General features: G+C 39.9%; 1 protein-coding gene across 5 annotated transcripts in view; it reads left to right on the top strand.

Annotated features, from left to right (window-relative positions):
- The window catches only part of NRP1 (neuropilin 1), a 139405-nt gene that overhangs the window by 94152 nt on the left and 27931 nt on the right, over positions 1 to 17322 (top strand). For all 5 annotated transcript variants that reach the window (XM_050939037.1, XM_050939039.1, XM_050939035.1 and 2 more), the window contains exons 8-10: positions 6550 to 6705; positions 9906 to 10050; positions 13072 to 13403. In XM_050939037.1, coding sequence (XP_050794994.1) covers positions 6550 to 6705; positions 9906 to 10050; positions 13072 to 13403 — 633 coding nt within the window. The remainder of the gene's footprint in view (positions 1 to 6549; positions 6706 to 9905; positions 10051 to 13071; positions 13404 to 17322) is intronic.

Raw genomic sequence — 17322 nt, forward strand, 5'->3', positions numbered from 1 at the left:
AACTTTGAAAAAAGTGCTATAATTATGTTCTTCTATTAGAAGAAACCGGTTCTGTAAGTATTGCTATAGAGTTTCCCATTTCTATAGTCTGTTAACACAAACTTGGGAAGGTTACATTCAGACTGTACTAAGTACTTGTCTTCATTCCAGATCACAGGATTAAACTCAGGTTTAAAATTAAATGTAAATTACAAATAAGCATTCAAAAGTGTTAATTAAAAGTATAAAGTTCTTGAATCATGTATTGCTCAGCAAGGATTCCTAAGTATCTTAGCTGGAGAAAAGAGCCATTCACATTTTTTCCTTTTTCTGACCTAGCCATTGTACATGTCTTAGGTATCCATCTGCAAGTTAATGCAGAGTTGAAGCAAAGGTTTTCATTTTAAAGTAGTAATATTTCACAATTAGATATGCTTCTTGAAAACATAAAACAATATTTTTCTAAAACACTAGCCATATGTCAGCCTTTCTGTTCATTGCTACAGGGCGGTCTCAAATTGCATAAGATGCTGATTACTTAGATTCTGGAGTCCATAGAAATCCAAATACGATTACATTTTCTTCTCTTTGTTATCAGAGTTTATTGTATCTTAGTGCCCAGGTTCTAAGGAGTCATCAAGTATGAGATAATTTAGGGAAAAGGTATTTTTCTGATTCTTCTGGATATAATTGTTACTTCATAAATTTTTAAAAATATATATTTTAGTAGAACATAGAAAAGGGTATTTGAAGACTTGTTTCTCAGCATTGTGTATGCAGTGAATGCATTTCATAAAATACATTTAGCCCATTTCATCATAACATTGCATTCCCTGTACTTTTAATCCAAACTCTTTTCAAAGACTCACACTACAAATATAACACACAGCTAATGTAGACCAGTGGCTGTGCTTCTCCCACCTCACTAACAGCATTTTTCTTTCACATTTGATCTTTATACTTTCCATACTGGGGCAATTTGGTATGCTGAATTCTGGAAATGTCTCAAGTTGAAATGCTAGTGTATTAACCTGCTGTACTGAGTCTCTTTTGTTTCTCTTTACCAGAGTGCTGCTTGCCAATTTTTACAACTACAGCAGATTTTACTATTCAAATAGAACCAGATGGAACACCAGTTCAAAGAACATGTCAGAATTAAATATTTCTTTTTTAATTAGTTGCTTCTGATTTATGCAAAAAAAATTAACATAAGAGTGGGAGAATGTGCCATGAATCCAGATGCAACACAGCCCACACAAGCATTATCTTTTCTCAGTCAAAAAACGGAGGTCTTTTCTTTTTTCTTTTTGGACTTCATTTTTCTTACACTTTATGCATTTTTCTTTCTTCAGCAAGCACTGCGCTGACAATTGCTGAAATTCCTTTATACCTTGCAGCCAAATCTTTTCATCCTTTTCCAAAGTTTTCTCGTATAGAAGCTGGTTAATCTGCCTCTAAGAAAAAATCTCTCTATACTTAGTACTGCAACACCAATGTCAGTGCCTGAATGCAATAGCCTTCTTTACATTTAAGTTTTAGTGTTACAAAGCAACAATGCAGATTTAGGCTCGAAGCTAAGACTGTAAAGAATATTTCAACATTAAAACAAGGGCAGCTCTTGTTTTGCTACTGTGATATTTTTGTCCTTTGACACAAATGTTTGCCCCATCATCTGTTTCATACTTACATTGAGTATACATTTCTACTAATGCACTTAGGCCCTGCTCCTGCTGAGGTCAATGAGAAATCTCCCATTCAGTCCACTGATGCATGATAGATCCCTCTTTAAGGGCCATGCTCTCTCCTTATTCTCCTTATGGCGCTATCATTAATATCAATGGGAGTTTTTCACAAAGAGAGAGGATAAATTTTACTCACTTAAAGCCACAGTGGAAGTCAATGAGTCAAGGAGTTGTACTTTTGTAATGACCCAAATTTCAGGGATGAAGACTATTGTAATTAATTTGATTTGCCAAGTAAATTAAAAGTTCCTTTAGAGTTTCAATTAAAGGCTGTAACCCATGTGACTTAAATATCGATAAATAAAGGAACTGAATAATAGTTCTGCACACAGCATGGGCCAAAGTGATCAATCAAATCAACAGCAGCTAAAAAAAAGGTATGCTAATGAAAGACAATGCTGATCAACCCTTGCATAAATAGAGTAGTAGATAGTAGGCCAGTGAAGTACCACCATAGTTCATCTGTGTTATCTAAGGAAATGACACAATTCTCTAACAATATTTACTTTGGTATGCAATGTTAAGTGATGAATTATACAGCTTTTCAAGCCACAAGAGATGCTCACAACAAATAGCTTCCTGTTGTTAATCCCTAGCCCTTTGTCCTTTATTTTCTCAGGCTGTTGCCCAGGCCTACAGTAAGGATGTTAAAAGCTGGTAACAACCATTCCCTTGCCATGACAACCACTGTGGACTGTATTATATTGAGCAAAGCAGATTTTCATATTGAAAACAAGGCCTTCCTCATTATGACATGATTATCTATGATTATAGGAAGCAGTAATATTCATTTCATGGCTTGCAAGCTACATGCTGTTCTTTAACCAGCAGTTTGCAGAGATTTGCTACATGATTTACTGCACAGTGCTACATATGCTTCTTTGTCCTCCTCCTTAAGTGGTTTTGAAAAAAAAATGTGTGCAGCATTTTGCATATCTATATCTCAGGACTGTGACTCCTATAGTTTGTCAGACAATAGTGCAGCTATAAAAAGTATTTTTACTGGATGCTAAGAGGCATTGCACAATAAATAGTGAGGCAATAGTTCATACATGGAAACAGTCAGCATCTTTCAATATGCTTTCACGGGGCAGAAATTGCTTTAAGAAGTCTTATGCAGTAAGCAAGAACAACTATTTTCCTTTGATAGGACCACTTATTCCCCAGAAAAATGACATATTTGAGATTTTCCTCATTTCATGCAAGCTAAGGACCCAATCCTTTATACATTTGTTACCAAGTGTAGTGCTTGCTAACATAAGTAATCTCATTGTAACAAGTAACACCCTAAGCAGAGTACATGGGATCAGGCCCTAATGCATTATTTTTGAGAAGGGATATAAGTTTTCATCTGAATGAAGGCAGGGAAAGAGAACAATTGAGATACTATAATCAAAAATAAAATCCTGGTATCGGAAGTGACGTGTCATGATGTCACTATTGTGGATTGTGTAGGCTAGCTCAGATAATGGCCACTCAGCCACACAAAGAGCAATAAACTTCTACAAAATAGTTTGCATCCCAGAAAATAAATACCAGATGTTTATTTATCACACACTGAGTGAAATGTCAAATAATTTTAGTGAATGTATTTGATGTTCAGCTTCAGATGTACAGTCTTCAATCACCACATCCTTCCACAGTTCAAATTAATGCGAAACAGAAGTTCTTCAAACCAACATACCAAAATACAACTAGTATAAAACAAAAAGCCAGCTGTCAAATAATCTATCACAAATGGAGATGGGCTGACTGAGTTAGAGAAAAATGGGCAATCTCTGTACATTAATGTTTTGAAGCCTTTGTGGAAAAGTGAGCATACTGTCATACACAAACCCTACTGGAAAGTGTAGGTACAGCTGTTCTTATAAGCTCAACCCCAAAAGCATAAGAAATGATGACATGACTATCCTTGAAGTATTGCCCTCTGAAGATGGTTCTTCTGCAGATTCTAACACTGAGCATCTGTGTCTGACCAGAGTTATCTTTTTGGTACCTTCAGTTAGTTGCCAGTGGGTAGTAGGAATTTGGATATAGGTTGAAATTCATCTCTGTGCAGAGGCCTATGCAACACTTAAACCCTTTGCACAGAGGTGAATTTTGCCAATAGAGCCCTTCTCTAAACAGGTTGTAAAGCTTTATGGTCATCCTTAATGAACGTTAGAAAGAAAAACACAGTTTTGGATATCTCAAAGTGATTAATATGAGAATTTGGTGATGGGGCGTTTAAAAACACGGGAGGACATATTATGCAGGTTCTAGGGTTGTTTCCTCCTTTTTTATGTTATTGTTATCACCTCAGCTAGTAAGAAGGATTCATAAACATGGTTTTGAAGGTCTGGTTTGAGGACAGTAATTGTTTGCTTCAGAGTCAAACGTTTCCATTAGCCTCTGATGTTAAGTTTTAGTTTGGCTTCAAATATCTAGAACTCTCATAACAGACTGTTGCTTGACTTCATTCAAAATGAATTACTGACTGTATGTTAAAAAAAAAACCACTAGAGTCATTTCAAATCAGCTGGAACTGTACATGCTTAGAACCCTAATCATTTCAAACCTGAAGAGCTGTTGGAAATTTTAAGAGAAGCAGTTCATTTGAATAACTCAGCACTACACTCCCTCAGACTTCCAGATTTTCAAGTGCACTTCAGCTTGGAAGTGAATGTGATATTGGACATGACTCTGTGTAGCACACTTTACAATCAGCAGAGTACAATTTTGAGAGCATTTCAAGTTAAGTTGAGATTGCTCTGTGCAATGATACCCAGACTCCCCCATGAACTTTCAGATTGTAGCAATCTAACATTTGAGGCTCTCCAGTAACTTTAAATCACTTGATTGTTTTTGTAAGACAGTGTTGGGAATTTTTTTTAAGAGAGAGAGAAAGAGAATTTTTTTCCCTATTACAAACAAATCTTTGCAGCATTTCATCCCTAGAAATTCAGATGCAGGGACTTTTTTTGATTCATCAAACTAAAATGCAAGTATTGGCATTACCAGCCTTAAAAACCATGGCAGAGACAAGGATTTTGCACTGAAAGCCAGCACTATTCTTCCCACACAGGGCTACTGTTCTTTTGTTGCAGGACTTCAAAATGACTTATATATGACATGGAAATCGAAATAGCAGCTACCCTGTCCTGAATAGCTCTTCCCAGAGCTATCTGAGAAAGAATGCAGAGCATATTGATTTAGCCACTCCGGTGCCTTTGGGTGTATGACATACATCCAGGAAAAAGGATGCTTGTGGAACACTGGAGACATACATTCTGCATCCTGCATGCGTTGAAAAAAATGAAAAAGCTTGAGACATGCAAGGGACATTAGCACAAGACGAGTTAATTCAATCTATTAATGTCTGGGCATTAGGATATTATGCTATAGCTGGGGAGGGAGGTTCAATAGGGATTTGTGCAGGAACCAAATATTTGAGCAATTTATTCCTTAATGGTAGCTGTATTGCCACAATATACAAGAAAACTTTTTTTCTTTTATAGCGACATTTTTAAGTTTTAGTGACATTTGTTGACTAACATAATTTTATCAATCTCACTCCTACAGAATTAATTATAAAGACTCATGTGACTGTTATAAATCGGTCTACCTTAGGGTTTTATAGTGCAGTCCACCACTGTAGTATCTGGGCATTTTCCACATACAATCAGTAGCAACAGCAAAGTTCCTAGTGGACTTCATGAAGTCTCTGTCTTTTGTTCCTTCTAGGGGAGTAAATTAGTAGGGCTAATATTTTGTGAATAACTATGTTTCTTATATTGAAATGAAATAAATTGTTATAAGAGGCAAAAGTTAGAGTCCAGCTTTTTGGAAGGTGGGTTAATGATCTCAATTTTAATTAGCACTTCTTACTGTTTTGCGCAAAGACAGAAAATAAGGAAGGAATAAAAGTTATGGAGTTATGATTACCGACCTACTTATTAGAAACCATCTTGGTTGCCCTCAACCCTTTGGATGCTGTTTGGATGAGGGAGAGCGCGAGAATGCATCTAACACACACTATATACATATACCGCATAGATATGCATGTAGAGTGGCATTCATTTCCCCGGCAGTCTGGAAAATGTCAGTATGGCTATATCTACACTTAAAATACTAATGGCACAGCTGTAGCACTTCTGTATAGACACTTATTACAGCAATTGGAGGGGTTCTGCCCTCTCTGTAGTAAAACCACTTCCTTGAGAGGGGGTAGCTAAGTTGATGGAAGAATTCTTCCATCGACCTAGCACTGTCTACACAAGGACTTAGTTCGGGTTAACTACATTGTGGATTTTTCACATCGCTGAGCAATGTAACTGGATCAATCGAATTTTCTAGCATAGACCAGCTCTGAATTCTAATGATTCAACTGCACTCTGTTTGTCAGAACAGATATTTACCAAGGATTTTTACAAATAAGTTTATCAGGGATTGTCTTTTTGTTCTGTGTACAACACTTAGCACAATGGTGTCCTGGTCCATGAGCGAGGCTCGTAGTCACTGCAATAATAAATAATAATAGTTCCTGGAGCATGATCCATTAAAGTTGATGGGAGTCTGTGGTGCCTCTCCGATATATGAAAGAGAACCTTATAGTATATACCTATTGACTGAAAAGGCAGATGTTTTCACATACTATCATAATATAGTTTAGGAGTAAATTGATGCACAGTCACAGATAAGGAGCTACAGGCCACATTGCTATCAATAATAGGATACTTGTCTTTTTTATTAACCCCTTATGCTCCTTTGGAAACAAGGCTGTTTTCTGCTATCATAATATTATTATGCTCTAAACAGATTGTCCACATCTCCATATTTGTTATCACAGGTAGACCTAGGCCTTCTCCGATTTGTCTCTGGCATCGGGACCCAGGGAGCCATCTCAAAGGAAACTAAGAAAAAATATTATGTGAAATCATACCGAGTAGATGTCAGCTCCAATGGAGAAGACTGGATTACACTTAAAGAGGGAAATAAAGCTTTGGTAAGTCTTTTCCATTTCACCTCACTCTTGTCAAGTAGTAAATCATGATAGTAGCTACAATAATGAGAAAAGAAGGATGATCAAGGGCTTAAGGCCCAAGCCTGGATGTGGGAAACTCAAATGCAATTCCCTGCCTCACAACAGACTTCCTGTGTGACCCTGGGTAAATCGCTTTAGTCTCTCTGTGTCTCAGCTCCCCTTGTACAATAGGGATAATAGTACTTCCCTCCTTCACAAAAGTGCTAGGTAAATAAATTCGTTAAAAGATTGTGAGGCTCTTAGGGTATATCTACAGTGCAGTTAGACATAGCTGGCCCAAGCCAGCTGACTTGGGCTTGTGGGACTCGGGCTCAAGGGCTGTTTAATTCCAGTGTAACTGTCCAGGCTCAGGCTGCAGCTCGAGCTCTGGGACCCTTCCACCTTTCAGGGTCTTAGAGCCCAAGCTCCAGCCTGAGCCTGGACATCTACACCGCAAGTAAACAGCCCATTAGCCCAAGCCCCATGAGCCTGAGTCAGCTGGCATGGCCAGTCGCAGGTGTCTAATTGCAGTGTAGACATACTCTTAGACACTACAGCGATGGGGGTTATATAAGTACCTCAGATAGATGACTACGCCTATCTTTGCAGCCTTATAAAGATTATTAAATCACCTTCCTTACTCCATTTGTCTATGAATTTGCCCTCTCCACTCTCCAACTGAAACACTTTTTACCACTTGTAAGAAAAATCCTCATTACCTGCCATCGTGGGCATGAAGGTAATTTGTTTAAGGGCCAAATTCTTCTCACCTTACTCACATGAGTGGTTTGCTCACCCCTACTCACATGCTCACCCAGAAGCCAGTATTCCCAATAATTTCTAATGTGACCTAATGGAAACTGAATTACTCCATGCTGCCTTCTTTCAAGACAGCTGTTTTGAGCAGACACAGCTTTTTAAGTCCTGCCATCGTTATGTAATATAAATATATAAACATATCTATGTGATCCTGACATGTCTGTATCTTACAGTCCTATCTCATACCTTCAACAAAAGCGTCCACTCAAAATGATCATAATCTCTATCACTTATGTAGCTGATTCAATCTTCTAAGCACTTTAATGAACAATAATAAATTAATCCTCAAAGCAACCACTTGACATAGTACTTTTATCCCTGTTTTATAAATGAGGGGAAGCTGACAAGGTCAAATGCCACAATGATGAGCACTGTATAAGAACCTAAATAGAGATATTAAGTGACTCATCCAAAATCATGGAGGAAATCAATGTTGGAGGTGGTATTAGAACTCAGGGGTTCCTGGTTGTTAGTCGTTTGCTCAGAACAAATGCCTCTTTCACAACTAGTCTCAAAATTCAGTCTCCTTGGAAAACTTACAATTTACTTGACTGTTGTACATGCTCTGCTTTGTTTATCAAAAGATTTGACTGCTCTGATTTATTGGTTAGAAGAGTTTAAATTTTTTTTTCTCTAGTCAAAGCAAATCCGATGTAAAATAGCACTGTTATATTGTAGGTAAGAGTACTAAAAGAAAATTAAAAAAATTACATGAAATAAATTTACACCAGGCTGACATTCAGTTTTTCTATCCTTGATCAAAAACCAAAGGTAGGGGAACTGGGGCTATTGATGCAGCAACAAGCTCATGAAACTACACAGGTCTTTGAGGAGGCTTTCATTTTGAAAGGTTTATAGCTATAGCATAACCTGGAGTTCCATGCCTTTTAGTCAGAATCATTGGGCCCATCCAGACTCACCCACTAAGAAAAACCAGACCAATTCTTCTTGGAAAGATTTTGCCGCAAGAAATGGATCAAAAGCTGGACATCAGTCTAGAGGCTCTCCCTAGATAACAAACCCAATACATTAAATTCTTTAATGAATAACTTAGGGTGGTAAGCTGATGGCTGCATGCAGCTAACCCACCAAATCAATGCAGCAACTGAAAATGACAAACAGGAAAATTGGAATTGTGTGTAAGAAACTGTCAACTCTCCCATAAAAGGAGAAGTTCTTAAATCTACATACATTTTAAAAAAACAGGAAATTTTGTCTTCACTCTATTTGAGGAAGAAGCAGGAAATTGAGTCACCTTCTTTGGACTATGACTTTTAGACGTTTTGGCACTATTACAGAGGAGCATGCTTATCAACAAGAAAGCAGAGACCAATACAATATTTATTTGTGGGACTTATTGTTTGACCATTGGCCTAAAGGGTCAAAGACAGGATCCTAGAAGATTGAAAACAATCAGCTATAAGGATTAAACCTCACTATACAAGACAAAAGAAGAACTTTGGTATTTGTTAAGAAGGATTTTACATAACAGAAGGTCAAAATAAGCAATATTATTCCCTGCAAAAATCAAGAGTCCAAGTACAAGCAAAGGAATGCACATTTTATCCTGATTCAGTAAAGGAACTTTTACACAACCTAAAATGCAAATAATTCCTCACTGAATTCAGTCCAGAGCATTGATTCTGAGTCACACGTAAGCAAAGACCCTGGCTCATACTACAGCCTCTTTGCACCAGCTCAGTGAAGCTTAGAAGCTATAAAGCTGCCCTAACCAGCAGCTGAGATTTTTTCCAGCATAACACAATCCTTGGATGGCACAGACCCAGTGTAGCTGGCCCTACATCATGCCCTCCATACAGACTCCTGGCATGAGGAATATGCCAGGAGAAAAGAGGCATTGCCAGACCATTGCTACACTCTGGTGATCCTCAGCTCACCTAATGGTCCATGAAAGTGTTGTATCTTGTTTGGTGGAGGGGGGGTCAAACAGGTCCTCACAGGAGTATCTAGGCAGCATATAGCTATCTTTACACACACCTAATGTGATGCACTGAGCACAGCTCATCTGAGCATGAGGTTCAGGACCTATCCAATTTATCCCAATCTAAGGATAATGGATTAACAATTGCATTCAATATTGTCATGTATATTGTGTCTTCTGTAATTGTCTTCCCAAAGCCCCAGTACAGCAGAGAAACTGTTAAGCACTGGTATGTTATATAGAGGCATCTTCCAGGCTTAGCTGCTTGCAGAAATTATGCTATGAGTATAATGACATATTCCTCCGTGCAAAAAACTTTCAACTTTGGATTGTTGGTATGTGTAAAACACAGAATTATAAACTACATTTAAAAGAAAATACATTAATTTTTTAAAATGGTGTGTTTCCTTTCTTCCTTAAGGTATTTCAAGGGAATGTCAACCCCACTGATGTTATGTATAGGACATTTCCCAAGCCAGCGTTAGCACGATTTGTTCGGATCAGACCTGCAAGCTGGGAAAATGGGATATCACTGAGATTTGAAGTTTATGGATGTAAGATAACAGGTAGGTATCAGGAAGATTTTGGAAACCTGACATTTGTTGTACTTACATTTGACACTTTCTTCTTTTTCTGTATAATGATTCTGTTTTCTAAAAAATGACTATTCTTGTAGAGTTGCCAGGTGTCTGGCTTTAGACCAGAATGCCTGGCCAAAAAGGGACCCTGGCGATGGCCGTTAAAAGTCCAGTCAGTGGCATAGCGAGGCTAACGCAGATTATCTGTCTGCCCGGCTCCACATGGCTCCCGGAAGCAGGGGCATATCCCCCCTCTGCCTTCTAGGCATTGGGGCAGCCAAGGGACTCCACACTCTGTGTCCGCTCCAAGTGCCAGCTCCACGGTCAATGGGAGCTGTGGGGGCAGCACCTGTGGATGGGGCAGTGCACAGAGCTGCCTGACCATGCTGCCGCATAGGAGCCAGAGGGGGAACATGCCACTGCTTCCAGGAGCTGCTTGAGGCAAGCGCCACCAGGAGCCTGCACTCCTGACCGCCTCCTGCTCTCCAAACCCCTGCCCCAGCCCTGATCCCCCTCCCACCTTCTGAACCCCTCAGCCCCAGCCCAGAGTGCCCTCCTGCATCCCAAATCCCTCATCCCTGGCCCCACACCAGAGCCCGCACCCAGCCGAAGTTCTCAACTTCCCCTTGCCGCAACCCCCGCCCCACCCCTGATCCCCCTCCTGCCCTCAGAACACCTCCTATACCCTAAACTCCTCATCATCAGCCCACCCCAGAGTCTGCACCTTCTGCCTCAGCCAAGAGCCTCCTCCCACACTCCGACCCCTCAGCCCCAGCCTGGAGCCACCTCCTGCATCCCAAATCCCGCATCTCTGACCCCACACCAGAGCCCGCACCCCCAGCCAGAGCCCTAAGCCCCACATCACCTCAACCCCCTACCCCATCTCAGAGCCCTCTCCCACACTCCAAACCCCTCAGCCCAAACCCAGCACTCCTTCCTACACCCCAAATCCCTCATCCCTGGCCCCACACCAGAGCCCGCATCCCCAACCAGAGCCCTCACCACCACTCTGCTCCCCAACCCCCTGCCCCAGTCCAGAGCCCCCTCCTACACCCTAAACTCCTTATTTTTGGCCCCATCCCAGAACCCACATCCCCCACCCAGAGCCCATACCCCCTTTGACACCCCGACCTCCTGCCTCAGCCCAGAGCCCCCTCCCATACTCTGAGCCCCTTGGCTCCAACCCCCAGCCTGGAGCACCCTCCTGCACCCCAAACTCCTCATCTCTGGCCTCACCCCAGAGCCTGCACTCCCAGCCAGAGCCCTCATCCCCTCTTGCATCCCAACACCCTGCCTCAGCTGGAGTCCCCTCCCGCACCCTGAAGACCTCATTTCTGCCCCCAGCTGGAGCCCTCACCCACTCCTGCACCCCAATGCCCTGAGGCATCCCGGTGAAAATGAGTGTGTGAGCGTGGGGAGAGCAAGCAATAGAGGGGGAGGGATGGAGTGAGTGAGGGCGGGGCCTCAGAGAAGGGGCAGGGTAGGGGTGGGGTACAGTTTTCTTTTAATTATTTTACTATGTCATGTGTTACTCTTTTGACAGTCCCTCGCCTGGCCCTCCTTTCCGCACCCCGTAGTCTCCAAGATATCCAGTTAGGCCAAGGGCTTTATTATTAGATTTATTAAGGAGTTCATTTTGTATTTCAAAGCCAGGAAAAAGTAACATGGGATGAACAAGAAACCTTTGTCTCATCACTTAATATGAAGCTAGCTATGAATACCACCCAATGTTAATATGAGTATCTAAATAGGGTGTATTTGCACTTGAAAGTCAAATCAGCATTTATTTGACGTGCATAAATGCCTAAGTGCTTATTTGGGTACTAGGATTTGTATGTTCTCTTTATAGTATATAGTGGGTACCCAAGTTGAAAACTAGACAAGATGTGAACGCACAGATCTACAAACCATTCCAACAGCTAGATGTATAAGGCCAGATTCCCATTTGTGAAAGAACATTAGTCTGGTTGGAGTGCTGTTGCCCCTATGTGGCACAGAAATCTCCCCCAATAATCTGTGTAAACACTTTTGTAACAGCAGCATTTGGCCCTCATTACTAGCAAAATGCGGTCTTTAAAAAAATAAAACCAAAATAATTATTCTTGAATACGAGTGCAATCAGGAACGTTAAAAAGTTACTATTTTTAATATTCTTCTAATTCCCATTTTCTTCAACAAATGTGTTAAATGTTTTAATTTAAAACAAAAGTAAACTTGTGGGCTAAGACTTTTCATGACACGTTTCACCTTGTAGCAAATTCTAATGGTTTCATTATAAACCATTAAAAGTATGAGTTTTACTATAAATGTCAATTGCCCTTTATCGTTTAGAGTGTTGTTGTATCTATGTTGGTCCCAGGATATTAGAGAGACTAGATGGGAGAGGTAATCTATTTTACTAGACCAACTTCTGTTGGTGAAAGAGACAAGCTTTCAGGCTACACCAAGTTCTTCTTCAAACCAGAACTTCTGTTGGTGAAAGAGACAAACTTTCGAGCTACACAGACCTCTTCTTCAGACATGAAAATAACTATTATCTAGACCAGTAACAAAATAATATAGAATTTATACAATTACTAATTTCTGCAAAATGTTTTAATGATTAATAACCAGCAATGGCAAACTTCAGAATGTTTGGAATTTGTATTTGAATAAGCATCCACAAGTTCAGATGTGACCTCTCCCGTCCTTGGTTTAGCAATCAGGCTGGAAAACTCATAAGAATAGAGTTGACAATGAGTTTTCTGATACTTCCTGGTTCCCATCAGGCCAGAAATACTTGTGGTATTTTGGTACTTCCACTACCTTCCGAAATGAGGAAGTACAAAATTAAGCAAACAAAAAATAAATTAAAGACTCGAGCAAAATGAGATTTGAGTTTGGAGGAAAGGGTCCAGTTATTTCTTATATTCTTTGAACTGGCTGTGGCATGTCTTTTTCTGCTTTGGTGCTATGGCTGTATCAGATTTGCAGAGATTAACTGTTAAACATGGCCTGTTTCTTCCATAGATTATCCTTGCTCTGGGATGTTGGGTATGGTGTCTGGACTCATTACTGACTCTCAGATTACAGCATCTAGTCAAGTTGATCGAAACTGGATCCCAGAAAATGCTCGTCTTATAACAAGCCGTTCAGGCTGGGCACTGCCACCAACTACTCACTCGTATACGAAGGAATGGCTTCAAGTAGACCTCGGTGAAGAGAAAATAGTGCGAGGCATAATTGTTCAGGGAGGCAAGCACCGAGAAAACAAAGTGTTCATGAAAAAATTCAAGATTGGCTACAGCAATAATGGATCCGATTGGAAGATGATCATGGATGCCCGTAAGAAGAAGATAAAGGTGAGGAAGAAATCACTATATCATGAATTCCCTTTTACAAAGCACTTGCATAGCTCCGATCTTTGAAAAAGGGTCTAGGCTAGGTCTAGGCTAAATAGGAAGACTTCTTCAGCAGCAAATTGAAAGGGATGTTACTAAAACAGTACCGTAACTGTGGTCAGGCTCCAGCAGGCCAATCCCAAGTTGCTCCTCACTGCTATGGAGCTTTTGCTTATTTATCATCCCCCCAGAAATGAGTGTGATCCCTGTTTCTGTTCAGTCATGTGCCGCAGGCATGCTGTGGGTCTGAGGTAGGCCTTGGAATCCTTTGCAATGCTGTGGTGACAAATGCTGAAAAGAAATGCTGGAGGGTCTATTCTTAGCCTGGCTACTGGCTTTGTGTGAATTCAAGCATATCACTAAATCTGTCTGTGCTTCATTTTCCCTAGCTGTAAAATGGGGACAATGCTATTTACCTCAAAGGGCTGATCTGGGGATTTCTAAATTGTATGTAAAGTGAATTGGTATAGAGGTGCTCTGTAAGGCCTGATGCAATGCCCATTGAAATCAATGAAAACTCCCAAATTATTTTGATAAAATATGGATCCCGTCTTCAACGCACAGTACTATTATATTATTACTAGTTTAGGATTTGGGAGCCTGTCTGGGAACTAAAGGCAACTGTCACACATGGCTGAGCAGAAATAGCAAAAACTTTACAGAGGAGGAAATGACATAGACAGATGACCAAGTGGGTTGTTGTGTGACTGACTTGGTAAGAGGAAGAAAAGAGATCAACAACCAACAGCAGGCCCCAAATACTGTATTTGCCTCGGTCCAGTCCTAGATGCACGCTCTGGAATGTTTTAAAAATATCTAACCAAAAACCCATCCATTTAGTCTCATGTGCCATTTTGGTATCTTTGCCCAGAGTGTACATTTAGATATTTTTGCCTAAAAGGACACAGTCACCTCCATAATTTGCCTGTGCCTCCTTCTCTATTCCTTAAGAGAGATCACCATTCACTGTGCAGGGCATACTGCTTTGCTACTGGCATGGTAATGACAAGGAACCATGAATTGTACCTACAATAAGGGAATAAAGAATCATAGAATGTCAGGGTTGGAAAGGACCTCAGGAGGTCATCTAGTCCAACCCCCTGCTCAAAGCAGGACCAATCCCCAAGAGAGGAAGAGCAATGACAAATGCAGCATAAAACTCCACACACCTGCTTAGCTGCTCTTTATCCAAGTTCTGTTAGTCTGGAGTTCAGGTATAAAGACTGTTTTCTCCTCTGGCCCCATCAATCCATTAGGCAAACCTGTGTGTCCTAAAAAGAAAAAGACAATGTGTTTTCCAGTCTTGTGACTAAGTGAACCCATGACTAGCTTTTCTTGGCACATTTTGTAAATATTAGGCTTCATTCTTTTCTGTTGTAACTCCACAGAAAAGTCCTTCTCAGTCCTGAGTCCTTCTTAGTTGATTATTTTTTTTCCTCATTTGTTTTGGGGATGAACACAAAATGGGGTCTTCCTTTGAAATTGACTACTCTTTCTCATTACTATGAGTTGTGATTTTACCATAAAGCTTGAAGAGGGTGTAAATCAATACTGAGATCTAACCATTTCTCTGTTAAAAAGGATGTTGTTTTGACATGTACTTCCACGCTATGGCTCAATGAGAAAAAAAAATGTTACCATATGCTTTTAAATGGTACACCGTGTGCTACATGGCCTGCTGTTTTCTAATCCAAGTACTTGCCATTGTTGTCAAAAGCTAACAATGTTGACAAAAAAAGAATGCTAGCTAACCCATTTAAGTCCGTCCAGAGCTTTCATTGCTATCAGAAATTAACTTCCAAGATTAATGGCTTTTTTTAAAATGTTGTGTTTTATAACATTAAAATCCTGCCCAAAAATTCAAAACATTTTCTTCCTTAGAAAAAGTTTTATTAAAAGAGAATCTGATAAATCCTAGGATTTGGGAAACTGATGGATTTAAAATGTTAATACATGAATGTATTATTTTTAAATGTTAATAAAGCTGGACTGTATGGAATGCTAGTTATATTGAGTCCCAGCATGAAAGTGGATTGGAAACATCCCTGTTTTATGAAATGAAACACATCGTTTTCCCTTGGGTAAAATCTTGACTTTGAAAAACAAACAACTGCATGCTATACAAGTAAAGAAAGAACTCTGAAAAACTAAGTGGATATAAAACAATGTCCTGTCTCTACCACCTCTTTTACTCTATCTCCCCATCCATGCCTTCATCTCATTTCACTTGGACTATTATAATTCTCTTCTCCATAGTTTCCTCAATTTCCAGCTCTTCCAGACTCCAGCATGTCTCCACCCACCTCAAATGTACAAAGAAACATATATCACTTCAATCCATAGGCAACTTCATTGGCTCCCCACTCATTTTAGGATTCAATTTATGTTTGCCCTGCTTCTGTGTAACCCCCCTGTGGACTTGCTCCTACCTACATCATAAAGCTTGTCTCTCTTTTTCCATTCTCCCTCCTAACTCCTTCTACTCATCTAATACTGACCTTCTCACTCTCCTTCCATGCTTTCTAGCCACTGATGCTGCAAGAATCTTCTCCTTTGCATCTCCTGCCATCTGGAACACTCTTCCTTAAATCATCTGCCAGGCTGACTTTGTTTTAAAAATGTCATTAAGAATTATATCTTTTCTCTCTCTCCAACACTTATTAGCTTCCTTTTTTCTAAGTTATTGTTTATCTTTGTAACCAAATAAAGCATTTTATGGTACAGCCTATATGAAAGACACAACTCACAATGTTTTGTTGTATGCCCCTTCCTCCGCTGCTGCAAAGAAGACTGGTAGATGTTGGAAATGAACAGTCAAAACTGAATCATAGGCAGGTCTATACTACAAAATACAATGATTCAATATAATTATGATTCGATATAATTCTAGATGCCTATTATATTCTAATGCCTAGGTGTCAGTGCTGAATACTGATATCTTTTATAGCACAGTTTTCATTATTATATGTTGCTATTAAGACTATTATTAAAAGGGAAGTCATAATTCCTTAGATAACACATGTCTGCCTACTTTTATACGTAAAATGGCTTGTCATATTCTTTCTCATACAGTAGGTAGCTACTCTGACCTTTTGAGCTGTATTAATATACAAATATAAAAAGAAAGCCTTAATAATTGTAAATTAATTAGATGCAAATCGCAGTGCCTTCTGAATACCCATTCTTGACAGAAATCTTCTGAATCCTCTCAGAACACTAGCCAACCTAGTGCTCTTTGAAAGAAATCTCAGAAATCCAGTCTTCTATTGAGAGTGAGGGTCATGTCATTTTTATAAGCAGCTCTTAATACCAGTTATCCTAGCTATTGGTATATTTACCATTATTGGTACTATTGTTTTTTTGTGACTGATACTCAAGACTCAACTCCCCACTTTAGGGCCAGATTTTGCTCTGATTGATTTCAAAAGGAGCAGAAGCATATCCTCTAGGATAATAATTTATTGCAAGGCCTTGCATATGCATATGTACACCACCCATTTAACTGTGCCTAGTTCACTACACAATAAGGCTTGGTGTGCTCCAAAGCCAGTCTCTCAGACGCTCCAAACAGCCCAAGATTAATTGTGGGTTAGACCATGCACAACTGAATAGGACGCAGCAGGGCACTAGCTGGTACAGCCAAAGTCTCAGTCGAGTACACTTGTACAGTTGCCTAAAAGGGTTGGGAGCCACTGATTTACTATATAGAAACTTAAACCAAAAACAGGTGGCATTTTTAGAATTACAGTGAAAAAAACACAATAATCAGTTTTTTCCTGTGGCCTATCCCTGCATTGAAATACAAAATCAGCTTTTCCTGCATCCTCTGCGTTGTCTGCCTTTGGATCACTAGCAGGAGAGTGCTGTATGTTGAGTTGTG

This window comes from Gopherus flavomarginatus, chromosome 2 (genome assembly GCF_025201925.1).
Source record: "Gopherus flavomarginatus isolate rGopFla2 chromosome 2, rGopFla2.mat.asm, whole genome shotgun sequence".
In the NCBI taxonomy this organism is placed as follows: Eukaryota; Metazoa; Chordata; order Testudines; family Testudinidae; genus Gopherus; species Gopherus flavomarginatus.